The sequence below is a fragment of the Chiloscyllium punctatum genome, chromosome 15 (genome assembly GCF_047496795.1).
Source record: "Chiloscyllium punctatum isolate Juve2018m chromosome 15, sChiPun1.3, whole genome shotgun sequence".
NCBI classification, from domain to species: domain Eukaryota; kingdom Metazoa; phylum Chordata; class Chondrichthyes; order Orectolobiformes; family Hemiscylliidae; genus Chiloscyllium; species Chiloscyllium punctatum.
This window is the reverse complement of record NC_092753.1, coordinates 57,822,514-57,848,424: the sequence shown is the minus strand read 5'-3', so window position 1 is coordinate 57,848,424 and position 25,911 is coordinate 57,822,514. Positions and strand designations below refer to the sequence as shown.

The window sequence follows — 25,911 nt, the reverse complement described above, 5'->3', positions numbered from 1 at the left end:
TTAAAGCAAGAATGCCTAGTTAAATTGGCTTCTTTGAAAACAGAAAATAATTTGGTACTGGAAGGAAGGACTTTTCCCTTATGGATGCCTTGATATATTAACCTTGTTGCAATCAACTAGCAAAGGGACAGGTGAATAAAGAAAGGGAGCCAGTACATCCTATCTCAGGTGGGAGCTTAACAGTTGCAGTATTCCATCTAGAAATGTAATAAATTGGGGAACTAGGCTTGGTTATAACAACAGTCATAGTACTGGCATTGTAAAGGCATTCCAGTCAAACCAACAGAAAAAGAATCAATCACAGATGAGATGTTTAACTCAGCCTATTCTGAACAAAGAGCACTGAAAGTCCAAGATGACACAAATGACCACATAGTTAGCTGCCACAACACACAATGGTTGTTGACCAGATGCATCAACACCATCTTGTTCATTAAAATGACTCAACCTTAAGCCTGGTCACATAACTGAAACTGTTATTTTTTGAACAACTTTAAATTATACCATCCCTTAGTTAGTTACTTACATCAATACAATCAACAAAGCAGTTCCAAGTTTAGGTATAGCCTACTTCTCATCTCAAACTCTCAAAATGGAAAAAAGCCCTTTATTTCATCTGAAGGTGAGATCACTTTCAGACTACGGAAATCATATTTTTGCACCTTCAACTGCAATTCCACTCATTTTGACAAATATTATTTTGTCGAATCAGCCAATTGCAAAATATCACTAGACATTAACTCACTGGGCTCTAATGCATGTGAATTAATGCCAATATCTTTATTTTTAAAAATTCTATTGATAACTTCTTTCCTTCCCCTTCCTTTCTTTGTATACTTCTGTCAGAGTCTAGATTAGAGTGGTGCTGGAAAAGCACAGCAGTTCAGGCAGCATCCGAGGAGCAGTAAAATCGACGTTTCGGGCAAAAGCCCTTCATCAGGAAGGGCTCTCTGTGAGACAGCATGTGTTGCAAATCATTCACCAAATTGAATGCTTGAATAAACCAATCACTTATTTGTTTTAACTCTAAAGAAAATTCCAAAGAAGAAAATTACAGAACTCGAAATATAAACACTGTTTCTCTCTTAACAGACCAGTTGAGTATCTCCAATACTTTCCATATTAGTTACAAAAGAAAGTTTGTTGCAAGTCATTTAAAAATTGGACTTCACAAATAGAACATCTGGGGGAAAAACACAACATAGTCTATCATGAACAGGAAAATTAAAAAAAAATCACTTGTCACTGACAGAAAAAAAACAACCAGTGGAAATAACTAAATTCTCTTCTTCCTTTTTTCTACGACACTGCACATAGCTATCTTCAATACATCAAGGAAATAGCAATTATCTGCACTGCTACTATATGTAATCTTTTTAGTGTTATTGTTCTAATTAAACCCAACATGAACCTTGCATGATTCTATTTATTCTTCTAAAAGAGATTACTTACTATTTAAGGTATTCCCTAACCCTGATAATACAATGATTATTTACACAATTTCTATTTTAGCATCATCAACTTTTGTGTTATTTCAGTGTCCTCACTATGTATTCCTCTGAAGCGGATAATTTGGGAACTTCCAAATACTTATTATGTTTCTGCCTTTGAAGGAGAACTAGTTGCAGAAAGGAGTTACACCACCAGCTAATAAAAACAAAGCACTGAAGAAACTCAGCAGGTCTTCCAGCATCTGTAGTGAAAGAAACAAAGTTAACTTTGTGAGTCTGACAAGACTCTTCATTGTGATATTCCTACATTCTTCAGGGTCAGATTGCACTTGCAAAAAGTGTCATATCAGACTTGGAAGGTTAACTTTGTCCCTCCTTCCATAGATCCATAAACCTGTTGAATTTCTTCAATGCTTTCAACTTTTATTTCAGATCTCCAGATCATGATATTTTAATACATGTTAATCTGATGTCAAAAATAGGAAACAGTTAATAACAGGGTTCTTAGAAAAAAAAAACAATTTGATAGAAGCAATATAATTTAATGAAAGAGTCAAAATATCCTTCAAATTCTCCATGACCTGTCAGTCAACTGAGTCTTTCTCATATATTTCCACTAATCCCACTTTTCCTATCATGTCAGTACTTGTAGATCAAAGCATACAGTATGATTGGCTATGAGGCATAATCCATTTTTGCCATATTGAAAATTCTGATGCTATTTGGTATTGCCCAGGTGTGCAATATGATTAGTCCTTTCAAAGTCCACATTGATTCCACTGTACCATTTACTCTAGCATTAAACCTGCATGGTTTAATGCTAGAGTAAACACACTAACATGGCAGTTTCTACTTTACACCCATTTTAGCCCAGCATTATTGCTATTTCCTTCTATCTCTATAGCATATACCTGGCAGATGAAATTTATTGCAGAGAAATGTGAGGTAATACATTTTCGTAGAAAAAAACTTGGGAGACACAATCCAGGGTCAATGGTGCAGCTTAGAGTAGAGGAGTATAGGGACCTTGAGGTACATGTGTATAAATCTTTGAACGTGGCCAGGCAAGTTGAAATAGCTGTTACCAAAGGATGTTACCAGCCTTGTTAAGTGTCTAAGACCAGTGGGCCACATGGTGGCTCACACTGTAGGGATTCTATGAAACTCAAAATGAGAAACAAATGATTCAGAGGAGATCTGATAAAGATTTTTTTCACCTAGAGGGTAGCAGATAAATGAACATGCTACCTGAGAGCGTATGGTGGAAGCAGATACTCTTGCAACTTTAAGAAGCATCTGGATGAGCATTTAAAATATCAGGACATAGTTTACTATCAACCAATTGCAGGTAAATGGGAGTAGTATAGTTTGGTGTTTGTTGGTCATCATCGATACGTTGGGCCTAAGAGCCTGTTTCTATGCTGTATAAATTTATGAATCAATAAATAAAGGGACAGTGTATAAAATAAAAACAAGGGAGTTATGTTTGTCAACGAGTTAGTTTGACAACATAAGTTGATAATTAAGAAGCAGTGGATATAGTTTATTTAGATTTTCAAAAGTATTCAGCAAAGTGTCACAAAAAAGGTTTTGCATAAGGTTAGGATGCATGGAGTTGGGGATAACATATTAGCATGTATAGTTCACAGGATGAAAGACAAAAAACTGGGTAGAAATAAACAAATCGTTTTCAAGTTGGCAAGCTGTTCTAATAGGGTGAAATAAGCCTCAGCTTTGAGGCCTCAATTATCATCTTATAATCTATTTGCCTGAGTTTGATGAAGTGAATGTGTAATGTATCCAAGCTTATATGCAGCATAAAAGTTAGGTGGGAACATTGGGTGTCAGGAGGAAATAATTTGCTTAATTGAGGAGATAAGACAATTGCAAATTGTGTACAATGTAGGGAAATATAATGTTACTTAATCTGGCAGGAAAGATTCAAATGATGTATATTGTTTAAATGCAGAGTTAACCATTAACTGTTGGTTTCACAGGGATTTCGATACCTTCGTACACAAGTTAGAACACAAATACAGAAAGCAATTATGAAGGAAAATGGTATTTGAGCCTTTATTGAAAGGAAGTTGGAATACAAGAGTAAGGATGTCTTACTGCAATTGCACAGGGTCTTGATGCAACCAAATCTGCAATATAAATTCCAGTTTTAATCTTCATACCGAATGAAGGATATACTTGCTGTAGAAGCAGAACAGTGAAGGGTTGCTTAATGGTTTCCTGGCTTAACAGAGTAGTTTCATTTAAAGAGATGTACTACAATTAGCCAATATTCTCTAGAGTTTAGAAGAATGGGAGGTGTTTTCAAAGAACACATATTCTAAGAGGGTATAACAGGGTAAAAGATGAAAGGCTGATTTCCCTTGCTGCAGATTCGAGAAATAGGAGGAACAGTCTCAGGATAAACTGACAGCCATTTCAGACCAAGAGGAGACCTTCTTCACTCAAAGGGGTATGATTGCTGGAATTTCTACTAAAGATACTCAGTCCTTAAAGAAATTGAAATCTTCAATTAATTGATCTCCTTAGAGTCCAGACATCTAAGGCTTGGGATAGAATCTGAAACCTATGAAGATTTGCTACAATCTTACTAAATGCAGAAGAGATTTAAGGGGCAAAAAATTTACTTCTCTCCCATTTCTTTTGAAATCTATTTTATATGTATTCACAAATGAGGGAAAATCTCCACTGCTACAGTGCACCAAAATGGATGGTCAGCTGACATATTCTTGATGGTATTCCCTAATAAAACAAAGTTTTCATGCTCTTAGTTCATATTGAATTACCTTCACATCAATAAATTGATAAATAAAGATACTATTCTTTTCATATATCCATACCTGTTAAGTAAACTTTCTTCCTTCCAAATCGATCAGAAAGTTGTCCAAAAATGATTACACCAACCAAGACACCAAAGAAATATACTGAACTGGCCAAAAAAACTTTGTATGAAGCATCTCCAATGAGGAACCACTGTCAAAATACAGCAAAGATGTCAATGAGAAACAGGTCAAACTGTAATCTAGTCATTCCAAATCTTATTGAACAGATAAAAGATTCTCAGGAGGCTCAAAAGAGCAAATGAGAAAAGGACTCTCTTGTGGGAATCTAGAACTGGATACAGTTTAAAAATAAAGGATTTCTGGCATGTAGAGAACTTTTTTTTTTCCCTCTCAGAGGGTCATTCACATTTGGAATTCTCTTTCCAGATAGCAGTGGAGACTGAGGCATTGAATCTAGTCAAGACTTATTTGGACAAAGTTTTACTCGACAAAGGAGTAAAACATTATGGGTATGGGTGCAGTAAAATTAAATCATAGTAAGAATCAGATAGTGGTGATCTCACTGAATGGCTGACTGTGTAGGATCAAGCGGTTGAAAGACTAGTTTTTCTGCTTTTCTTCCTTCTGATCTTATAACCAAAATAATTCTAGTTCCTGATCTTTGACATTATTTCATGAATAGAGAACTCTAATTTTGTTCCAGACTTTGTGTGATAGCTCATTTCTATACAACTAAATATTTTCACACACCCTGAAAGTTTCATTATAGATTTACCGACTTAACAAATTTCAAATGAGGTAATCATTCTTTAAAAGTCTTACCTACCTCTCTGATAACAGATGAGGAACCAGTATCAAAATGCACATGCCTTTGAATCTCAGACTTGTTCACCATATGAAGCCAGTGCTTAAATGCCTCATTCTGATCGATTGAAATGTTTTTGTGGCTTGAATCTGGTGAAATGTTTCCAAAGTCCCAGTGATAAGGTACCCTTGCTCCAGCTATAGTCATGAAGACTGCCTGGGCAGCAACAAAAACCTAATTAAAGAAAGGAGTCATTGCACAATGAATGAGTTACATCCAGTGTCAGGACTAATGAATAATATACTTTACTGCTATGAGTCTATCACTTAAACAAGAGGTCAGTGAAAGCATTATTCCAGTTTTCTGAAGATTTACCTTTACTCAAAATCATAATCCCTAACTTCAGAGAAGTCAGTTTGTATAACCTTCAATTAAATGATTCATGTGATCAATTATTTGCATCAATACCAAAAATTACTGACCACGAATTTAGCAATCCATAATGACCATTGTAATTAAGGTAAGAAGCATGAAAAAAAATCTGCAAATAATGCTAAATTTACCCCTGATTTACTCAGATTTTCCTCTAATATTAATGTGTGATCTTTCCTGCCCCAACAGTGAATTTGTCCTAATCAAACTATAAAATACACAATCAGGATTAGGAGTAGTCTATCCACTGATGTTTCTTTTAAAAAAAAAGACTGCTAATTGTAGATTTTCCCTTAAAAGCCTTAATATCAAACTAGCTGTCCACACCTACCTGGTCTGGGTCCCTCAGGATCCTGCATGTTTCAATCAAGGTGTCTCTTATTCTTAAAAGTTCCAACAGTTAAGAGCCTGTCCAAACTTTCCTCATTAGACAACCCACCCATTCCAGGTGTTAGTTTAGACAGCCTTCTCTGGCATGCCTCCAATGTGTTTATATCCTTCCTTAAACACAATGACTACTGATGTACACAGTACTCCAGATATTACTTCCTCTGTGGACATGACAGTACTGCATGATCATTCCTCATGCTTTTCAACTTCCAAGCAGCCTTAAATGTGGTTAACCATATTTATTTCCAATCCTTCTCTTCTGTTGTGCAGTTTTAATAGGGTGCCCTTTACCTATTTCCATTCTTACCACCCAATCATAGCCAGAAAGTTTCCAGCAATATTTTCTCTTTGTCTATGCCCCACTCTTCAAGGACCCATCTTTGTTCCCCTCCTATAACTCATTTATATGCATTCTATAATTCATTTACATGCTTCCCCTTGGCAAAATATCCACATTCATGATATTAGATTCAACATGTATTTTGACAACATTCTTGATACCATTCTTATCCAGCACTAGATGAATTACAAATTTTCTTGATTAATTATTAGAATTACCTTAACTGTTACCTTCTATTTTTAAACAATATGTTCTGACACACTTCTGAACCAAGCAGGACATGAACCCAGGTGTTCTGGTCTAAAGCTAACATTTCACAACTACGTGAATCAAAATATCCAAATTCTATACAAATAATTAAGTTGAGCAATTTGCCTCCTTTAGAAATTTGTTATGACCCTTGTCCTTGGATCGATGACAACTATCTCATTAAAATTACACATTAATCAAAGGCATCCTACAAAACATTTAAAAAGTTTACATTTCCCAATAATCCCTTCTGTTAGTTTGGTATAATTTTCATTAAAAACATCCATCACTTTTAGCAGGATTTTCACCCTTTGACAAGGAGGGTGCGCAAACTGTCAAAATCAGTCACATTATGTAACTTGAAGATAATTTGATTTTGTTTCCCTTCTCTGATATCAATCATTCAATTTCCACTAATACTTGTCTAACACTGATAAGAACCATCAGGGTTTATTACAAGTTATAATAATATCTTAGCTTGACAAACTGAAGATTGACAGACTTTCCAAAATTAATAGTCTCATCATACTTTAATTCAAGTTTAGTTGCATTTTTTCATCAAAAAGGTGTCTCAGTACAGACAACACTGGCTCACTCCAGCTGTGTGATATTGAAGTACAACTTCTTTTTGTAAACTCAATATACAGCAATCACCAAACACAAAGCTAATATTTTTATATTTCTTAACTTTGTGTCTATTCCCCACTACATAACAAATCAAGATAACAAATTTAACAGAACTGTTCCACATACAGTTAGAATTCAAGGCCAATATAGCACTACACTGTTAAAGTGAGTCAGTTCACAAACATATTTGCCAGAGGACTAAAATTCCTTGTGATTAATATACAATGTTTCATAACCCACTGCCTTAGAACTGTCTGCAGGATGGGCCATTAGGAGGTGCCCAGACACTCCACCTTAACACTTTGAGCAGTTAACTTTGTCATCATATTTCAAGTCCTGGATAATCTAAACATTAACTGATACTTTGGATTAATGTTATTCCAATTCTGTTTTTTGTTGTAAAAGCCAGATCTGCAAAACTGTTTTCAGTTTAATTCTGTCTTTATTTAATTCCTCCATTTTACAGATACCTTCAATGATATCTTGAACAAAAAAAATTCTCGCAATCAATCCTCTATTCATTGTGACACCAATGATGGTTCCATTTGTTCACTGGAAGACTATTAGAATTTTATTCAAGAAAAGAGACATCTGACCCAGCCTGGTTTCCTTCTTCGAGGACCAAATAGCAATTAGAATCAGAAACTTGTCAATTCGGAACAGGTTAGCATAAGGAGAAAAAGTGAGGACTGCAGGTGCTGGAGATCAGAGCTGAAAAAGTGTTGCTGGAAAAGCACAGCAGGTCAGGCAGCATCCAAGGAGCAGGGGAATCAATGTTTTGGGCATGAGCCCTTCTTTAGGAATGAGGAAAGTGTGTCCAGCTTTCCTCATTCCTGAAGAAGGGCTCATGCCCGAAACGTTGATTCTCCTGCTCCTTGGATGCTGTCTGACCTGCTGCGCTTTTCCAGCAACACATTTTTAGAGCAGGTTTGCATAATTCAACATTTTAAAACAAATACTGATTCAAGTTTCCCCAAATTGAATATTTTCAATCTGTAATTTGGCAACACTCCCCAGGTCCTTACCATTAAGTGTATAAGTCCTGTCCAGTTTTGCCCTATCAAGATGTAGCACCTCACATTTATCTAGATTAAACTCCATCTGCCACTCCTCAGCTCATTGGGCCCATCTGATCAAGATCCTGTTACATGCTGAGGTAACCTTTTTCGCTGTCCACAAGTTCACCAATTTTAATGCCATCTGCAAATTTACTAACCATACCTGCTATATTCACATCCAAGTCATTTATAGAAAATGACAAAAAGCAGTGGATGCAGCACCAATCCTTACGACACACCACTGGTCACAGGCCTCCAGTCTGAAATGCAACTCTGCACCACTAGTCTCTCTCTCCTACAATTAAGCCAATTTTGTATCATAATGGCTAGTTTTCCCTGTACTCCATGTGATATAATCTTGTTATCCAGTCTATCATGCAGAACCTTGCTATACACCTTACTGAAGTCCATATAGACAATATCCACCACTGTGCCTTCATCAATCCCCTTTGTCACTTCTTCAAAAACAGTCAAGTTAGTCAGACATGATTTCTCACACACAAAATCATGTTGACTATCCTTAATCAGTTATTACCTTTCCAAATACATGTAAATCCTGTACCTCAGAATCTCCTTCAACAATGTGCTCACCACTGATGTCAGGCTTATTGGTCTATAGTTCCCTGATTTTTCCTTAAATAATAACATGTTAGCCAACGTCCAGTAATCCAGTGCCTCACCAGTGACAATCAATGAGAAAAATATCTCAACAATCAACTCCCTAGCTTCCCAAAAAGTTCGAGAGTACATCTGATCTGGTCCCAGAGGTTTATTCACCTTTATGCATTTTAAGACATCCAGTACCATTTCCCCTGTAATATGGAATCTTCAAGATGCTGTTATTTATTTTGCCACATTCTCTAGCTTCCTTATCCTTCTCTCAACACTGATGCAAAATATTATATTTAAAGCCACAGAATCTCCTGTCTATTCCCCTAACCAAAGAATTCCCCCCTCAGTACTACCTTTTGATGTTTTTTCCTCCCACCTTGTACACTGAACCTCTTGTAGTGCCACATGTTTGGTCCTTGTTGCACTGCTCCAAGCATCCTTTGCCCAAACCAATATTCATAACAGAACACCAAGACTTCAGGGGAGCTACACAGCTTATCTGTTTCACTCAAACCATCTGATGATTACTATTTCCTATCTGCTTGCTTATGTGGGGGAGGCGATAGCCTAGAGGCATCATTGCTAGACTGTTAATCCAGATACCCAGGCAATGTTGTGGGGACCCAGGTTCAAATCCCACCTTTGTAGATGGTGAAATCTGAATTTAATAAAAATCTGGAATTAGGAGTCTCATTATGACCAGAATTGACAATTAATGGGAAAACACATCTGGTTCACTGATTTCCTTTAGGGATGGAAACTGTCATACTTAGACTGGCTTATGTGTGACTCCAGACCCAAAGCAATGTGGTTAACTCTTAACTACCCTCTGGGATGGGCAGTAAGTGCTAGCCTAGTTGGTGATGCCCTATAAATAAATTATTTCAACCTCAGGTGTGACCACCTCGCTGAATGCAATATATATGTAGTTATTTGCCTCGTGAATACACCTCAGTTACTCAACCCACTGCTCTAGTTCAAAAAATCTGAGCCTCAAGCCTTTGCTGTTAATTATATTCCTTGCACATAGCTCATACTGGTCACAAGAAGTGTCCACAATTCCTGCATGCCATGAGCCAGGCATTCCACTTGACTACTTTTACATTATTTTTCTTGTTGTAACTTTTGGGTGGCACGGTGGCACAGTGGTTAGCACTGCTGCCTCACAGCGCCAGAGACCTGCCTCAGGCGACTGACTGTGTGGAGTTTGCACATTCTCCCCGTGTCTGCATGGGTTTCCTCCGGGTGCTCCGGTTTCCTCCCACAGTCCAAAGATGTGCAGGTCAGGTGAATTGGCCATGCTAAATTGCCCATAGTGTTAGGTAAGGGGTAGATGTAGGGGTATGGGTGGGTTGCGCTTCGGCGGGGCGGTGTGGACTTGTTGGGCTGAAGGGCCTGTTTCCACACTGTAAGTAATCTAATCTTTAGTTACTTTAACTTACTTTACCATTACCTAAAAACTGGAGCATTTTTCTTCATTCTTACCACAAATCAGCTTCCACTCCTATGCCAAGAGACTATTTATTTTCCTTTGCTGGCTTAGAATTTTATATTTTTCGAAATTATTGGAGTTGAAACATAGTCTTTCACAGCAAAACAACCAATCAACTCATCACTTTCCTATGATGGCACTTGACATCTCTCTTCTCGACAAGTTGCTTTAAGTGTGTCTGCCCAATTTCACATTGAAGACACTAGCCAAATACTTGAATATCAAGAGAGTCAGGGGGAAGAGTTGGGAGTAAAACAGAAGGAACTGGGGAAGCTTAAAGGGCTAAAGGTCGATAAATCACCCAGACCAGATTGACTTTACCCCAGAGTTCTGAGGAGATGGCTGAGGAGACCGTACAGGAATCACTAGAGTCAAGGAAGGCCCCAGAGGAGTGGAAAATAGCTAATGTAACATCCCTGTTTAAGAAAGGAGGAAAGCAAAAGATAGAAAACTATAGGCTGGTTAGTCTGTCCTTGGTTATTGCTAAGATTTTAAGAGTATATTATTAAGGATGAGATTGCGGAGTACCTGGGAATGCATGGTAAAATAGGGCTAAGTCAGTATGGCTTCATCAAGGGGAGGTCATGTCTGACAAATCTGTTAGAATTTTTTAAGGAGATAACAAGAAAATTAGACAAAGGACAGCTAGTGGACATGATCTACCTGTATTTCCAGCAGGTCTTTAACAAGGTGCTGCACAGGAAGCTGTTATATAAGATAACAGCCCACAATGTTAGAGTCAAGGTACTGGCTAAGATAGAGGATTGGCAGAAGGTAGAGAGTGGGGATAAAGGAGTCTTCTTCAGAATAGCAGCCAGTGACTATCTGGATGAAGGAAATGAGGGCATTGTTGCTAAGGTTGCAAATGATGCAAAGATAGTTGGAGGGATAGGAAGTGTCAAGGAAGTGGGGAGGCTGCAGAAGGAGGGTTAGACAGGCTAGGAGAGCAGTCAAAGAAGTGGCATGGAATGCAATGTGGCAAAGTGTGAAGTTAATGATTTTGATAGCTAGGAAAGGCATACGCTATTTTCTAAATGGGGAAAGGTTTCAGAAACCTGAAGCACAAAAGGACTTCAGAGTAGTGGTTCAGGATTCCCTTAATATTGTTATGCAGGTTCAGTTCACAGTTAAGAAGGCAAATGCAATGACAGAATTCATTTCAAGAGAACTAGAATACAACAGCAGAATGTACTACTGAGGCTGCATGTGGCTCACGTCTGACCACATTTGGAATACTGTGAGCAGCTTTGGGCCCTGTATCAAAGGAATGATGGCATTGGAATGGGTGCAAAAAATGTTTGCAAGAATGATCCCAGGAATGAAGGGAATGTCATATAGGATGTGGTTGAGCACTCTGGGGCTGTACTCAATGGTATTTAGAAGGATGAGGGGAAATCTCATTGAAACTTACAGAATTCTGAGAGGCTTGGATTGAGTGGACATGGAAGAGATGTTTCCATTTCAGAGAAACTAGGACCCTATTTATGTGTTGGCCGAGTTATGTGTTGGTGACTGTCTGCAGGGCTTCTTGTTCCTCCATCTCTCATTAAGCTCCTACCATGATTATCATAAAGAGATAGGTGAGAGTGCTACGTTAACTAGTTGACACAAAGGTCAAGAAGATTTTTACGTTTCCTCTACTGTCAGTTGCTAGACTGGATCTGTGGCAATGTCTTTAAGACTAGCCATGTGTGAGTAGTGTACGTCTGAGCACTTCTTGGCAATGGACTTTGAAATCCCTTATCCAGTAGAAGCACAGTAAGTGTAAGCAGCAGGACATTTTGTGACCAATGTCTGACCTTGTACCACGAGACTTCATGGATTCTGGAATCATTGTTCAAATTTCAAAGGCACCTTCAGCTTGTGTACAAGTGTGCCACCACTTCTAGTGGGACAGGACATATTCAAGGATGGTGATGATGGGTATGGGTACGATTGTCTGAGTATAACTGTGGGACAGTTTTAACAGTCCCCAGATGTTGCTCTAGATTGGATTAGATTCTCTACTGTGTGAAAGCAGGCCATTTGGTCCAACAAGTTCATGCCCACCCTCCAAAGAATAACCCAACCAGACCCATGCCCCTACATTTACCCTTGACTAATGCACCTAACACTGGGCAATTTAGCATGGCCAATTCACCTAACCTACACATCTTTGGATTGTGGAAGGAAATCAGAGCACCCAGAGGAAACCCACACAGACACAGGGAGAATGTGCAAATTTCACACAGACAGTCACCCAAGGCAGGAATTGAACCCAGGTCCCTGGTGCTGTGAGACAGCAGTGTTAACCATTGTACCACCGTGCCAGGCAGTCTGTCCATGTTTCATTCCTTTTTTGAGGAGGCTTGCAAACACATCAAAGAGTCTGAATTTACACACAGGAGGGTGTGTGAGATGCACACACAGATTTCAGACTTCCATTAGTGAATCCGATAGGTTTTAGTTTTCTATCATGGTGGGATTTGAACCCTTTCCTGCTACACTGGAAGCTGCTAAATAAGATTAGAGCCCACAATATTAAGGGCAAGATACAGGAGCACTTTTATTGATGTGTATGTAACTTAATTTCCCTCAGGTGATTTGAATTTTTCAGACAGACATGGACTTCAATGAGGAACTGTCCATTTCTAAGACTTAAACCAGATATCAGAATTCTAAATATGAAACGATAAAATTTCCCCTACAAAGGTTTTGATGAGCAGCAGAACTTCAACTATAAACCCTCGATGGATACAATGTTGGACTTCGTTAAAAAGAAGCTAATACCATTAAATTAAATTTGCCTCATTTAGCGATCAAAAACATGTTACAAAGCTACCTACGGTTGGATCATTTCTCTTTGTTTATCGAAAGGGGCAATTCAAGCTTAAAAGTTCGAATAAACTCATTTTTCCCCTTTCCTGAGTCACATTTACTGCATCCTGACAAAGTTCCTTCTGGCACATCTGTCGGGCAGAGTTCAGCTCCTTACTCACCTGCAGCAAGTTCAATAAGACGATGAGGTATACTTGGTATCTGCCGACCCCGCCCATCGATTTATAAGCCTCGTCCACCCCCATCACACTGACCCGCTGCCCCAGATGTGGGCCGCTGCACTCAGCCTGGCTCGGGCCGGCCCGGGCGGACTTTCGAGTGGCTCAGTCCCGGAACCAAGGGAGGGGAAAGAGGCTGCGCTCATCACCATGGGAACGGAAACCTGACTGACTGACTGACTAACCTGCCAGCCACGCGGCCACCCCCCAAACTTCGGTTAAGCTGGCGGAGCGCAGGCGCAATTGTGCCCCTCCCTGTCAACCGCACCTGGGCCACACTGGCCACCGCCCTTGATCGCTGCGCATGCGGTCTGCTTGGCTGCCCATCTGTTATGACGGCACGGGCGTCTGCGTGGAGCGTGGGAAACTATTCAGGACTTCGCACAACTCGTTCCGTGCGCACGTTCCACCTTCAGGTGTCACGAGGCGCTTCAGATGATGTGTTTGCTGAAGAATATGCACTCACAGAGACTTGCCCTGAAACTTTAGAGGGTTTGGCGTTCAACTTGGCAAGCGTCGTCGCACATTTTCCCACAGTTTAGATCAGAGTGGAAACGTCGATTCCCCTGCTCCTCGGATGCTGCCTGACCTGCTGTGCTTTTCCAGCAGCACTCTGATCTAAACTCTGGTTTCCAGCATCTGCAGTCCTCACTTTTGCCACATTTTCCCACAGTGGAGCTATTGAGACCAGAAACTTCACCGTGAATCTTCACTGTGCATCCTCATTAGCCAAATCCAATTTCATCACACAGAGAATGGTGTGCCTATGGAATTCACGACCACGGAAAGCAGCCGACGCCAGCGCAATTGTGTGATTCAAAGGAATTAGATATAACATGTGGGGCTAACGGGATCAAAGGATATGAAGGGAGAGTGGAATCAGGCCATTGAGGTTGATGATCAGCTATGATCGTAATGAATGGAGGACTGAGCTTGAAAGGTTGAGTGGCCTACTCTTGCTCCAGTTCTGCTGTATTTTCTTTGTTAAATGGCAACCATAGTAAAGGCTGCTATGATGACTATAAATTGAGCCTGCATTTGACTTGACCTGCCTTCATTCACATCCTCATTTCCATGACCATTATTTAACAACAAACATATATCCATAATCAATTAAAGGATTGGTTCATCAGTTCTGGAACTCGCTTCATTTTCTTATGGCTTTGCTACCTGCAGCACAACTTTATTGGCATATTTGTACTGAGAATTCACATTGTATTTCTACCCACATAGGCTCAGTCCTTTCAAGTAATAGGCAAAATAGGTATGCAACCAAAATAATCATCCTATTTGTTGTGGTTCTGTTCGCCAAGCTGGGAATTTGTGTTGCGGATGTTTCATCCTCTGTCTAGGTGACATCCTAAGTGCTTGGGAGCCTCCTGTGAAGCGCTTCTGTGTTGTTTCCTCCGGCTTCTGGTTGTCAGTTCCAGCTGTCCGCTGCAGTGGCCAGACTACTGCGACCACTAGGACTCATAACAGCACACAAACCAACAGCCACTCTCAGACAACAACTCACCAGGACAAAGGACCGGATACCCAGCATGAGCAAAACCAACATAGTGTACAAAATCCCATGCAAGGACTGCACAATGATCCAGATCATGAACACCAACTAGCCACGAAACGACATGACCAACTATCTTTAGTAGCCACACACACACATGACAAGCAACATGAGTTCGACTGGGACAACACTACTATTATAGGACAAGCCAAACAGAGAACAACGAGGGAATTCCTAGAGGCATGGCACTCATCCACAGATTCTATCAATAAACACATCGACCTGGACCCAATATACCGGCCACTGCAGCTGACAGCTGGAACTAACAACCCGAAGCGGCAGAGACAGGCCACTATAAATGCCGGAGGAAACAACGCAGAAGTGCTTCACAGGAGGCTCCCAAGCACTGAGGATGTCACCTAGACAGGGGATGAAACATCTGCAACACAAATTCCCAGCTCGGCGAACAGAACCACAACAACGAGCACCAGAGCTACAAATCTTCTCACAAACTTTGAATCACCCTATTTATTTATGTTAAACCTCATTTGTCAAACATTTGTTTACTCTTAAAGTTTATTAGTGTTCTCCAGCAGTTTGTTACAGATTTCAGTCTTGAATATCCATTTCCAATGTGTTTTTTTAATTGATACACCTGTAAAATACTTCTATTACTTTTTAAATTCTTAATTGATTTAATTTAAAGTTAATTGATTAGTATTCCTACTCGGGAATTCATTATTCACCCCTAATTACCAGTCTAGTATGTCTGCAGTTGGTATTAACTAAAGGCTGAACTGCAGAACTAAACATAATTTCTTCAACAACATCTTTCTTACCATGATCTCTATCAGAGGAAGCCTTTGTCATGTGATGAGACTGGCTAGTAAAAGCTGGCTCCTGCGCTATATGTCCATGAGGGTGCCCCTCCAAATCGGGTGCCCAATGACAAACAGAAACAAATAACTCCACAGAAACATACCCACCCCTGCCCCCATCATTAGCCACAACTTCAATTGCAGTGCAGCCTGCCTGACCAATCCCAGCAAGCCCAACTATTATCTCATTTCAGGTTAGTGTCCATTACTCTGTTTCACATTGGGTGCCTTCCCAGCAGTAGTTAACAATCCAGGCTGCTTTGACTGAAGAGCAGCCAGCTGTACAATTGTTTGGCATCTCTTGGAGGTGGAATCACCACTCTAAAAGGAATGGAAACTCTCATGCTATGTAGTTTATAGTATGATCAGCGAGAGTCCAGGAGGATTGGAAAATGGCTAACATAACATCCCTGTTTAAAAATGGAGTAAGGCAGAAGACAGAAAATCACAGACCAATTAGCCTAATCTTAGGTAAGGTCCTGGAATTCATCGTGAAGGATGGGATTTCTGAGTACTTGGATGTGTATGGTAAAATACGGCAGAGTCAGCATGGTTTTATCAAGGATAGGTCAGGCCTGACAAATCTGCTAGAATTCTTTGGAGGAAGTAACAAGCAGAGTAGACAAGGAGAAGCAATAGATGTTATCTACCTGGACTTCAAGAAGGCCTTTGATAGGATGCCACACAGGAGGCAACTGAGTAAGATAAGGGCCCATGGTGTTGGAGGCAAGGTGCTAGCATGGATAGAAGCTTGGCTGTATGGCAAAAAGCAGAGAGTAGGAATAAAAGGGTCCTTCTCAGGATGGCAGCCAGTAATAAGTGGTGTTCTGCAAGGCTCAGTGTTGGGACCACAACCCTTCACTTTATACATTAACAGTCTCAATGAAGGAACAAAGAGCATTCTGTCGAAGTTTGCAGATGACACAAAGATAGGTAGACGGACAGTTAGCATAGAGGAGGTGGGGAGGCTGTAGAAGGATTTGAACAGGTTAGGAGATTGGGCAAAGAAGTGACAGATGGAGTATAATGTGGGAAAGTGTGAGATCATGTACCTTGGTAGGAAGAACAAAGGCATGACTATTTTCTAAATGGGGAGAAAATTCTGAAGTCTGAAGTGCAAAGAGATCAGGGAGTTCTAGTCCAGGAATTCTCTCAAGGTAAACTTGCAAGTTGAGTCAGTAGTTAGGAAGGCAAATACAATGATGGCATTTGTTTTAAGAGGACTTGAACATATACTTCTGAGGCTCTATAAGGCTTTGGTCAGGCCACTTTGGAGTATTGTGTGCAGTTATGGGCCCCATATCTCAGGAAGGATGTACTAGCCCTGGAACGTGTTCAGAGGAGGTTCATGAGAATGATCCCAGGAATGAACAGCTTAACATACTAGGAATGTTTGAGCACTCTGGGTCTATACTTGATGGAGTTTAGAAGGATGAGGGGGTATCTAATTGAAACTTACAGAATACTGAATGGTCTAGACAGAGTGGATGTTGGGAAGATGTTTCCATTGGTAGGAGAAATTAGGACCTGAGGGCACAGTCTTAGAGTAAAGAGATAAGGAGAACCATCTTCATCCAAAGAGTGGTGAATCCATGGAATTCACTGCCACAAAAGGCTGTGGAGGCCAGATCATTGAGTATATTTAAGACAGCAATAGAAAGATTCTTGATTGTAAAGGGGATCAAGGGTTAAGTGGAGAAAGAGGTTGAGAAACTTATCAGCCATAATTGAATCGTGGAGCAGACTCAATGGGCTGAATGGCCTAATATTCTGTTTCTACGTCTTATGGTTTTATGATGGAAACAGTATCAGATCACGAATCCCAGAAATAGGCAGTCTAGCACTGCCTGTGGTTTTCTGACGCACCATAAGTCATGGTTGCATTTGTTAGAGGGCAGTCATCTCGGTTTAAGTACTTACAGTAGCATAGTAGCTCAGTGGTTAACACTGCAGCCTCAGTGCACGGGATCAGGGTTTGATTCCAGTCTTGGGTGACTGTGTGAAGTTTGCACATTCTCCCTGTGTCAGCATGTGTTTCTTCCAGGTACTTCGGTTTCCCCCCACAATCCAAAGATGTGTACGTTTAGTGGATTGGCTATGCTAAATTAGTGAGCTGAAAATGTGTTGCTGGAAAAGCACAGCAGGTCAGGCAGCATCCAAGGAGCTGAAGAAGCCTTCATTCCTGAAGAAGGGCTCATGCCCGAAACGTCAATTCTCCTGCTCCTTGGATGCTGCCTGATCTGCTGCGCTTTTCCAGCAACACATTTTCAGCTATGCTAAATTAGTATCTAGTGTGCAGGCTAGGTGAGTTAAATATGGTTTTATGGGGAAAGGGTGGTATGCTATTCAGAGGGTCACTGCAAACTTGATGGGCTGAATGGCAGTCATCTGCCCTGTGGGGTTGCCCAAATGATTCACTATAGGAGTTCCTCAGGATAGAGTCCTAGGCCCATCCATCATCAGCTGATTCATCAATGACCTTCCTTCCATCGTAAGGTCAAAAATGGGGATGTTTGATAATAAATTCATAATTTTTAAAACCATTGCATCTTTATTGATGCTGAAACAGTTCATGTTAAAATGTGTGGCGCTGGAAAAAGCACAGCAGGTCAGACAACATCCAAGGATCAGGAGAGTCGATGTTTCAGGCATAAGCCCTTCATCAGGAATGTGGAGGTGGAAGGGGGCTGGGGGTGAAGGTAGGTGGGATGGAGATAGGATAAGAGGTGATTGTGATAGGTAGGTGGGGAGAGTGGAGTGGATTGGTGGGAAGGAAGATGGACAGGTCAAGAGGGTGGTGCTGGATTGGAGGTTGGATCTGTGATGAGGCTGGGGGGGAGTGGTGGTTAGGGAGATTTGGAAACTGGTGAGGTCAGTGTTGATGCTGTGTAATTGTAGAGCCCTGAAGCAGAAGATGAGATGTTCTTCCTCAAGTTGGCTTTGAATTGGTGGTGGAGGAGGCCCACAATTTGCATGTTATTGGGAGAGTATGAGGGAGAGTTGAAGTAGTTGGCCACAGGGCAGTGGGGTTGTTTGGTGCATGTTGATCAGAGGTGTTTCCTGAAACAGTCCATATCTAAATTCAGTAAGACTTGGTCAATATTCAGGATTTGGGTGATAAAAGGGAAGTAATTTTCACAGCACACAGGTAATGACCACTTCCAACAAGACAGATTCTAACCATTGACCCTTGATAGTCAATGGTATTAGTATCACTGAAACCCTCACTATCAACATCCTGGGTGTTAATCATTCACCAGAAACTGAACTGGACCAGCCATACAAATACCGTGTTTGCAAGAGGGAAGGAAGCATGCAGTAAAAACTCATCTCCTGGCTTCCCAAAGTGCCCACCATCTATAAGACACCACGTAGGAATGTGATGGTATACCCTCCACCTGCCTGGAGAGTGCAGCAAAATGATGTAGGTCTTCAGATTCAAACATCATGGTGGTAAGCACTAAGTAAAAATAACAAACAACTGCAGATGCTGGAAATCGGAAACCAAAGCTGAAATTGCTGGAAAATGTCAGCAGGTCTGGCAGCATCGGTGGAGAGAAAGCAGAGCTAGCATTTCAGGCCCAGTGACCATGGTGAAGGGTCACCATGGTAAAGGGACACTGGGATTTGAAATGATAAAAGCTGTTTTTCACTCCACAGATGCTACCAGACATGCTGAGTTTCTACAACACTCCCTGTTTTTGAGGCAATTATACATATATTTACGTCCACAGAAACTCCTGCCTATCCCCCAACTAAAAACTGCCCCCTCAATAGAACCTTTCCACTCTTCTGCCTCCCCATCCTGTACACTGAGCCACCTATGGTGCCACAGAGTTGGTTCCAGCTGCATATGTCCAACAATCCTGTGTTCTAACTGATATCTGGATCAGTATTTCTATATTTCAGAGTCACTACACCCAAAATGTTCTGCTATTTCTGTTCTTGATTATGGAGGTACGTTTTTAAAAATTTTTTTATTCATTGTGGAATGTGAGCATTGCTGGCTGGCTAGCATTGATTGCCCATCCTTACTTGACCTTGAGAAGGGCTTCAAAACAATCTTAAGATTCTAGAAATGTATACTATGAAGCCACTGAAAAGAGTGGTGCTGGAAAAGCACAGCAGGTCAGGCAGCATCCGAGGAGCAGGAAAATTGATGTTTCAGGCAAAAGCCCTTATGTCAGGAATCTGGCTTTTGCCTGAAACATCAATTTTCCTGCTCCTCGGATGCTGCCTGACCTGCTGTGTTTTTCCAGCACCACTCTAATCTAGACTCTGATTTCCAGTATCTGCAGTCCTCACTTTTGCCTACTATGAGACTATTGTCAACTGTACTCCTGAATCAAAAATAATCCCAAAGTTCTTGATTTTCCAGGTTAACGAGTAATAATCAGGTCCATATCATCATCTACTGTAGCGTCAACAATATCAACTTGGTCAAGACATTTTCAATGTATAATTTCCATATGTTTTTCTTGCTCAATTTTATGAACTCCTCTGTTCTGTGTGATTAATTTTTCAGCAATTATCTGAGATTGTAAAACTCCAGAATGATGGCCATATTTGCTACAGTGAAGGTATTGGACATCACCCACTGGACAACCTCTGGCCTACAATGCTTCCTTGAACCACCGTGCCATCATTTCAAAATGGCTGTCCCATCTTTTTATCACTTTGGTGGGTTTTCGTCAGGTGGGGCAACCATCTTTGAGCCTAGCACATTGATGAGCTTCATCAAACTCTCAATCCTGCATTGAAGTAGTCCCCAGGGTCACACTCTGAGCTAAGCCTGCAATCTATGCTGGTTCGTCTGTTTGAAGGTCAGCCCTTGTTCTGACTGCAAGAATTAAGTTTTGCACTGTTGTGAGATCAAACAATCTCAGCCTTCATGGCCAAGTCCCTACATGAGTTGGTGACACTATATAAATAAATATGCATTATCTTTGATGGAAGGTACCATGACAACTGGCTGCAGGGACCCCTGGTCAGACTCAATATATTCATTTTTAAGATTTTCAGTACTGAAATAAGCATCAAATACTCCTAGGACTGACTGAAAATTGTTCAGTTTTCATTAAAATCATGGCTGTTTAGATTCCCACTGCTTTAAGAAACACCTGACCAGGACATGTTACAGCTTCAAATCAAAATCTGAGGCAACTCTGTGGCTGTGGAATTGTCAATTCCAGAATTCTCATGTAAATGTTTGGATTGACCCTTCAGCCACATTGAGGAGACTTGGAAAGTCCAGGGACTAGGTCTCGACTTATCTTAGTTTTGTTTTGTTCAGGGGATGTGGATTTCTCTTGCAAGCCAGCATGTATTGTGTATACCAAATTGCCCTGGAGAAGGTGATGGTGAGCTGTCTTCTTGAACAACTGCAGACCTTTTGGCGTAGGTATGTCATTAATGATGGTAGGAAGAGAGATCCAGGACCTCAGCTGAGTGATAGTGAAGAAACAGTGATATATTTCCAAGTCAGGATGGTGAATGGCTGAGAGAGGAGCTTGCAGGCAGTTGTGTTCCCTTATATCTGCTGCCTTGTCCTTCTAGATGGTAGCTGCCCATGTATTTGGAAGGTATTATTTCAGGAACCTTGGCGAATCACTACATTGCATCTTATACACACTGCAACAACTGACCGTCAGTGGTGGAGGGAATGAATATGGGTGGATATGGTGCCAGTCAAAGAGTTGCTTTGTGTCAAGCTTTTTGAGTATTTTAGGAGTTGTGCACATTCAGGCAAGTGGGAAGTCTTCCATTACACTCTTGACTTGTGCCTTGTAGATGTGGACAGGCTTTGGGAAGTTGATAAGTGGATTATTTGCTGCAAGATTTCTAGCATCTAACCTGGTCTTGTAGTCACAGTATTTATATGGCTAGTCCAGTTCAGTTTCTGTTCAGTGGTAACCCCCAGGACACTGATAGCAAATTTTCAACAATTTTAATGTCAACGAATGTTAAGGGTGATGATTAGATTCTCTCTTGTAGGAGGTGGTCACTTCCTGACACTTGTGGGCCTTTAGTATTACTTGTCACTGGTTAGATCAAGCCTTGATATTGTCCAGATCTTACTGCATTTAAATATAGACTGTGTCAGTATCTGAAGACCTGCGAATGGTACTAAACATTGTAGATTTATCAGCAAACCTCCCCTGATTTTATGATGGAGAGAAGGTTATTGATGAAGCAGCTGAAGATACATTCCCCTGAGGAACTCCTACACTAGTGTGCTAAAGCTGAGATAATACGTCTCCAACAACCACAACCATCTTTCTTTGTGTGAGGAACAACTTCACCAAGTGGAGAGTTCCTTCCTGATTCACATTGATGCAATGTGAAATAATCATTGTCTAAGGCTTTTCAGCCATAATATACCAATAGGCTCAAAAGTATAGCACCTTTTGGGCTGTAACTTTACAAAAATGTACATTATAAATTAAGAACATTGAAAATGTTTTGAGAAACAGTGTGCTATTGTGTATAGGAAAACATTTCACATCTTATGTACTTCTTGTGAATTCTTCAGGTTTTCACCCTCAGGTTATAGAACGTAGAAAAATACAGCGCAGTACAGGCCCTTTTGGCCCTCGATGTTGCGCCGATCCAAGCCCACCTAACCTACACTAGCCCACTATCCTCCATATGCCTATCCAATGCCCGTTTAAATGCCCATAAAGAGGGAGAGTCCACCACTGCTACTGGCAGGGCATTCCATGAACTCACAACTCGCTGAGTAAAGAATCTACCCCTAACGTCTGTCCTATACCTACCACCCCTTAATTTAAAGCTATGCCCCCTTGTAATAGCTGACTCCATACGTGGAAAAAAGGTTCTCATGGTCAACCCTATCTAAACCCATAATCATCTTGTACACCTCTATCAAGTCACCCCTAAACCTTCTTTTCTCCAATGAAAATAGCCCCAAGTGCCACAGCCTTTCCTCATACGATCTTCCTACCATACCAGGCAACATCCTGGTAAACCTCTTCTGCACCCGTTCCAGTGCCTCCACATCCTTCCTATAGTATGGTGACCAAAACTGCACACAATACTCCAGATGCAGCTGCACCAGAGTCTTATACAACTGCAACATGACCTCAGGACTCCGGAACTCAATTCCTCTACCGATAAAAGCCATTATGCCATATGCCTTCTTCACCGCACTATTTACCTGGGTGGCAACTTTCAGAGATCTGTGTACATGGACACCAAGATCCCTCTGCTCATCCACACTACCAAGTATCCAACCAATAGCCCAGTACCCCATCTTTTTGTTACTCTTACCAAAGTGAATCACCTCACACTTAGCTACATTGAACTCCATTTGCCACCTTTCTGCCCAGCTCTGCAGCTTATCTATATCCCGCTGTAACCTGACACATCCTTCCTCACTGTCAACACCTCCACCGACTTTCGTACTCACCCAACTTGCTCACCCAACCTTCTAGCCCCTCCTCCAGGTCATTTATAAAAATGACAAACAGCAATGGTCCCAAAACAGATCCTTGTGGAACACCGCTAGTAACTGCACTCCAAGACGAACCTTTACCATCAACTACTACCCTCTGTCTTCTTCCAGCCAGCCAATTCCTAATCCAAACCTCCAACTCACCCTCAATGCCATACCTCTATATTTTTTGCAGTAGCCTACCATGGGGAACCTTATCAAACGCCTTACTAAAATCCATATACACCACATCTACTGCTTTACCCTCATCCACCTCCTTAGTCACCTTCTCAAAGAATTCAATAAGGTTTGTGAGGCACGATCTGCCCTTCACAAAACCATGCTGACTATCCTTGATCACATTATTCCTATCCAGATGTTCATAAATCCTATCCCTTACAATTCTCTCTAAGATTTTGCCCACAACAGAAGTGAGGCTCACCGGCCTATAGTTACTAGGGTTATCCCTACTCCCCTTCTTGAACAAGGGAACCACATTTGCTATCCTCCAGTCTTCTGACACTATTCCTGTAGACAACGAGGACATAAAAATCAAGGCCAATGGCTCTGCAATCTCCTCCCTTGCTTCCCAGAGAATCCTAGGATAAATGCCATCAGGCCCAGGGGACTTATCTATTTTCACCCTTTCCAGAATTTCCAACACCTCTTCCCTACATACCTCAAAGCCGTCCATTCTAATTAATTGTGACTCAGTATTCACATCGGCAACAATGTCCTGTTCCTGAGTGAACACTGACGAAAAGTATTCATTCAGTGTCTCCCCAATCTCTTCAGCCTCCACATGCAACTTCCCACTACTATCCTTGACTGCCCTATTTCTACCCTAGTCATTCGTTTATTCCTGACATACCTATAGAAAGCCTTTGGGTTTTCCCTAATCCTACCAACTAAGGACTTTTCATGCCCCCTCCTTGCTGCTCTTAGCTCTCTCTTCAGATCCTTCCTGGCTACATTATAACTCTAAATCGCCCCAATTGAACATTCACACCTCATCTTTACATAGGCCACCCTCTTCCCTTTAACAAGGGATTCCAATTCCTTATTAAACCACGGCTCCCTCACACGACCCTTTCCTCCCTGCCTGACAGGTATATACTTATCAAGGACACTTAATAGTTGCTCCTTGAACAAGCTCCACATATCAATTGCGCCCTTGCCTTGAAGCCTACTTTTCCAAGCCATGCATCCTAAGTCATGCCTCACTGCATCATAATTTCCCTGCCCCCAGCTATGACTCTTGCCCTGCAGTGCACACTTATCCCTCTCCATCACTAGAGTAAAAGTCACTGAATTGTGGTCACTGTCCCCAAAGTGCTCACCTACCTCCAATTCTAACAACTGGCCTGGTTCGTTACCCAGAACCAAATCCAGTATGGCCTCACCTCTTGTTGGCCTGTCTACATATTGTGTCAGGAAACCCTCCTGCACACATTGGACAAACACCGACCCATCTAACGAACTCGAGCTATAGCTTTCCCAGTCAATATCAGGAAAATTAAAGTCCCCCCTAACAACCACCCTGTTACTTTCACTCTTCTCCTGAATCATCCTCGCAATCCTTTCTTCTACGTCTCTCGGACTATTAGGAGGCCTGTAGAAAACTCCTAACAGGGTGACCTCACCTTTCCTATTCCTAATCTCAGCCCAAACTACCTCAGATGGTGAGTCTTCATCCATCGTCCTTTCCACCGCTGTAATACTATCTTTGACAAGCAATGCCACACCTCCCCCTCTTTTACCTCCATCTCTGACCCTACTAAAACATTTAAACCCTGGAACCTGCAACAGCCAATCCTGTCCCTGTTCTACCCATATCTCCGTAATAGCCACAACATCAAAATCCCAGTTACCAACCCATGCTGCAAATTCATCTACCTTATTTCGTATACTTCTTGCATTGAAATATACACAGTTCAAGCCACTTTCCTGTTTACAGGCACCCTCCTTTGAGATTGATGCCATGTTCCTAACCTCCCTACACTCCAGGTCCTGCACCTCCCTACACTCCAGGTCCTGCACTCTATACTTGACAGGGAATGCAATCATTTTGTAGATATTTAATATATTACAATCATATTGAGTGGAACATATCATGCAGGGGCAAATTGAATATTATTGCAAATTTTGTAACATTCAAGTTGAAAACTTTTGATATTACTTCAACAAATATTATTGTTGAACTATAATTGAGGACTGGAAGGTTGCTCATGTTGTCCCCCTGTACAAGAAGGGTAGTAGGGATATTCCGGGTAACTACAGACCAGTGAGCCTGATGTTGGTGTTGGGGAAGTTGCTGGAGAGGGTACTGAGAGATAGGATCTATTTATATTTAGAAAAGAATGAGCTTATCAGTGATAGGCAACATGGTTTTGTGTGGGGGAGATCGTGCCTTACCAATTAAATAGAGTTCTTCGAGGAAGTGATCAAGTTGTTAGATGATGGAAGGGCTGTTGATGTCATATACATGGACTTTAGTAAGGCGTTTGATAAGGTTCCCCATTGTAGACTATTGGAGAAAGTGAAGTCACATGATGTGCAGGGTGTTCTAGTTAGGTGGATAAAGAACTGGTTGAGCAACAGGAGCCAGAGAGTAGTAGTTGAAGAGAGTTTCTCGAAATGGAGAAAGGTGACCAGTGGTGTTCCACAGGGGTCAGTACTGGGGCCACTGTTGTTTGTAATATACATAAATGATCTAGAAGAGGGCACTGTTGGTATGATCAGCAAGTTTGCAGATGACACAAAGATTGGTGGAGTAACAGAAAG

At 41.2% G+C, this 25,911-nt stretch overlaps 1 protein-coding gene across 1 annotated transcript in view; it reads right to left on the bottom strand.

Annotated features, from left to right (window-relative positions):
- LOC140486282 (solute carrier family 22 member 15-like) overlaps positions 1-13,492 on the bottom strand; it is a 75,493-nt gene extending 62,001 nt beyond the window's left edge. The window contains exons 1-3 of the mRNA XM_072585204.1: positions 13,236-13,492; positions 5,079-5,291; positions 4,310-4,442 (exon numbers count right to left, since the gene is read on the bottom strand). Coding sequence (XP_072441305.1) covers positions 4,310-4,442; positions 5,079-5,291; positions 13,236-13,319 — 430 coding nt within the window. The 5' untranslated portion in view covers positions 13,320-13,492. The remainder of the gene's footprint in view (positions 1-4,309; positions 4,443-5,078; positions 5,292-13,235) is intronic.
- Between the last annotated feature and the right edge of the window lie 12,419 nt (positions 13,493-25,911).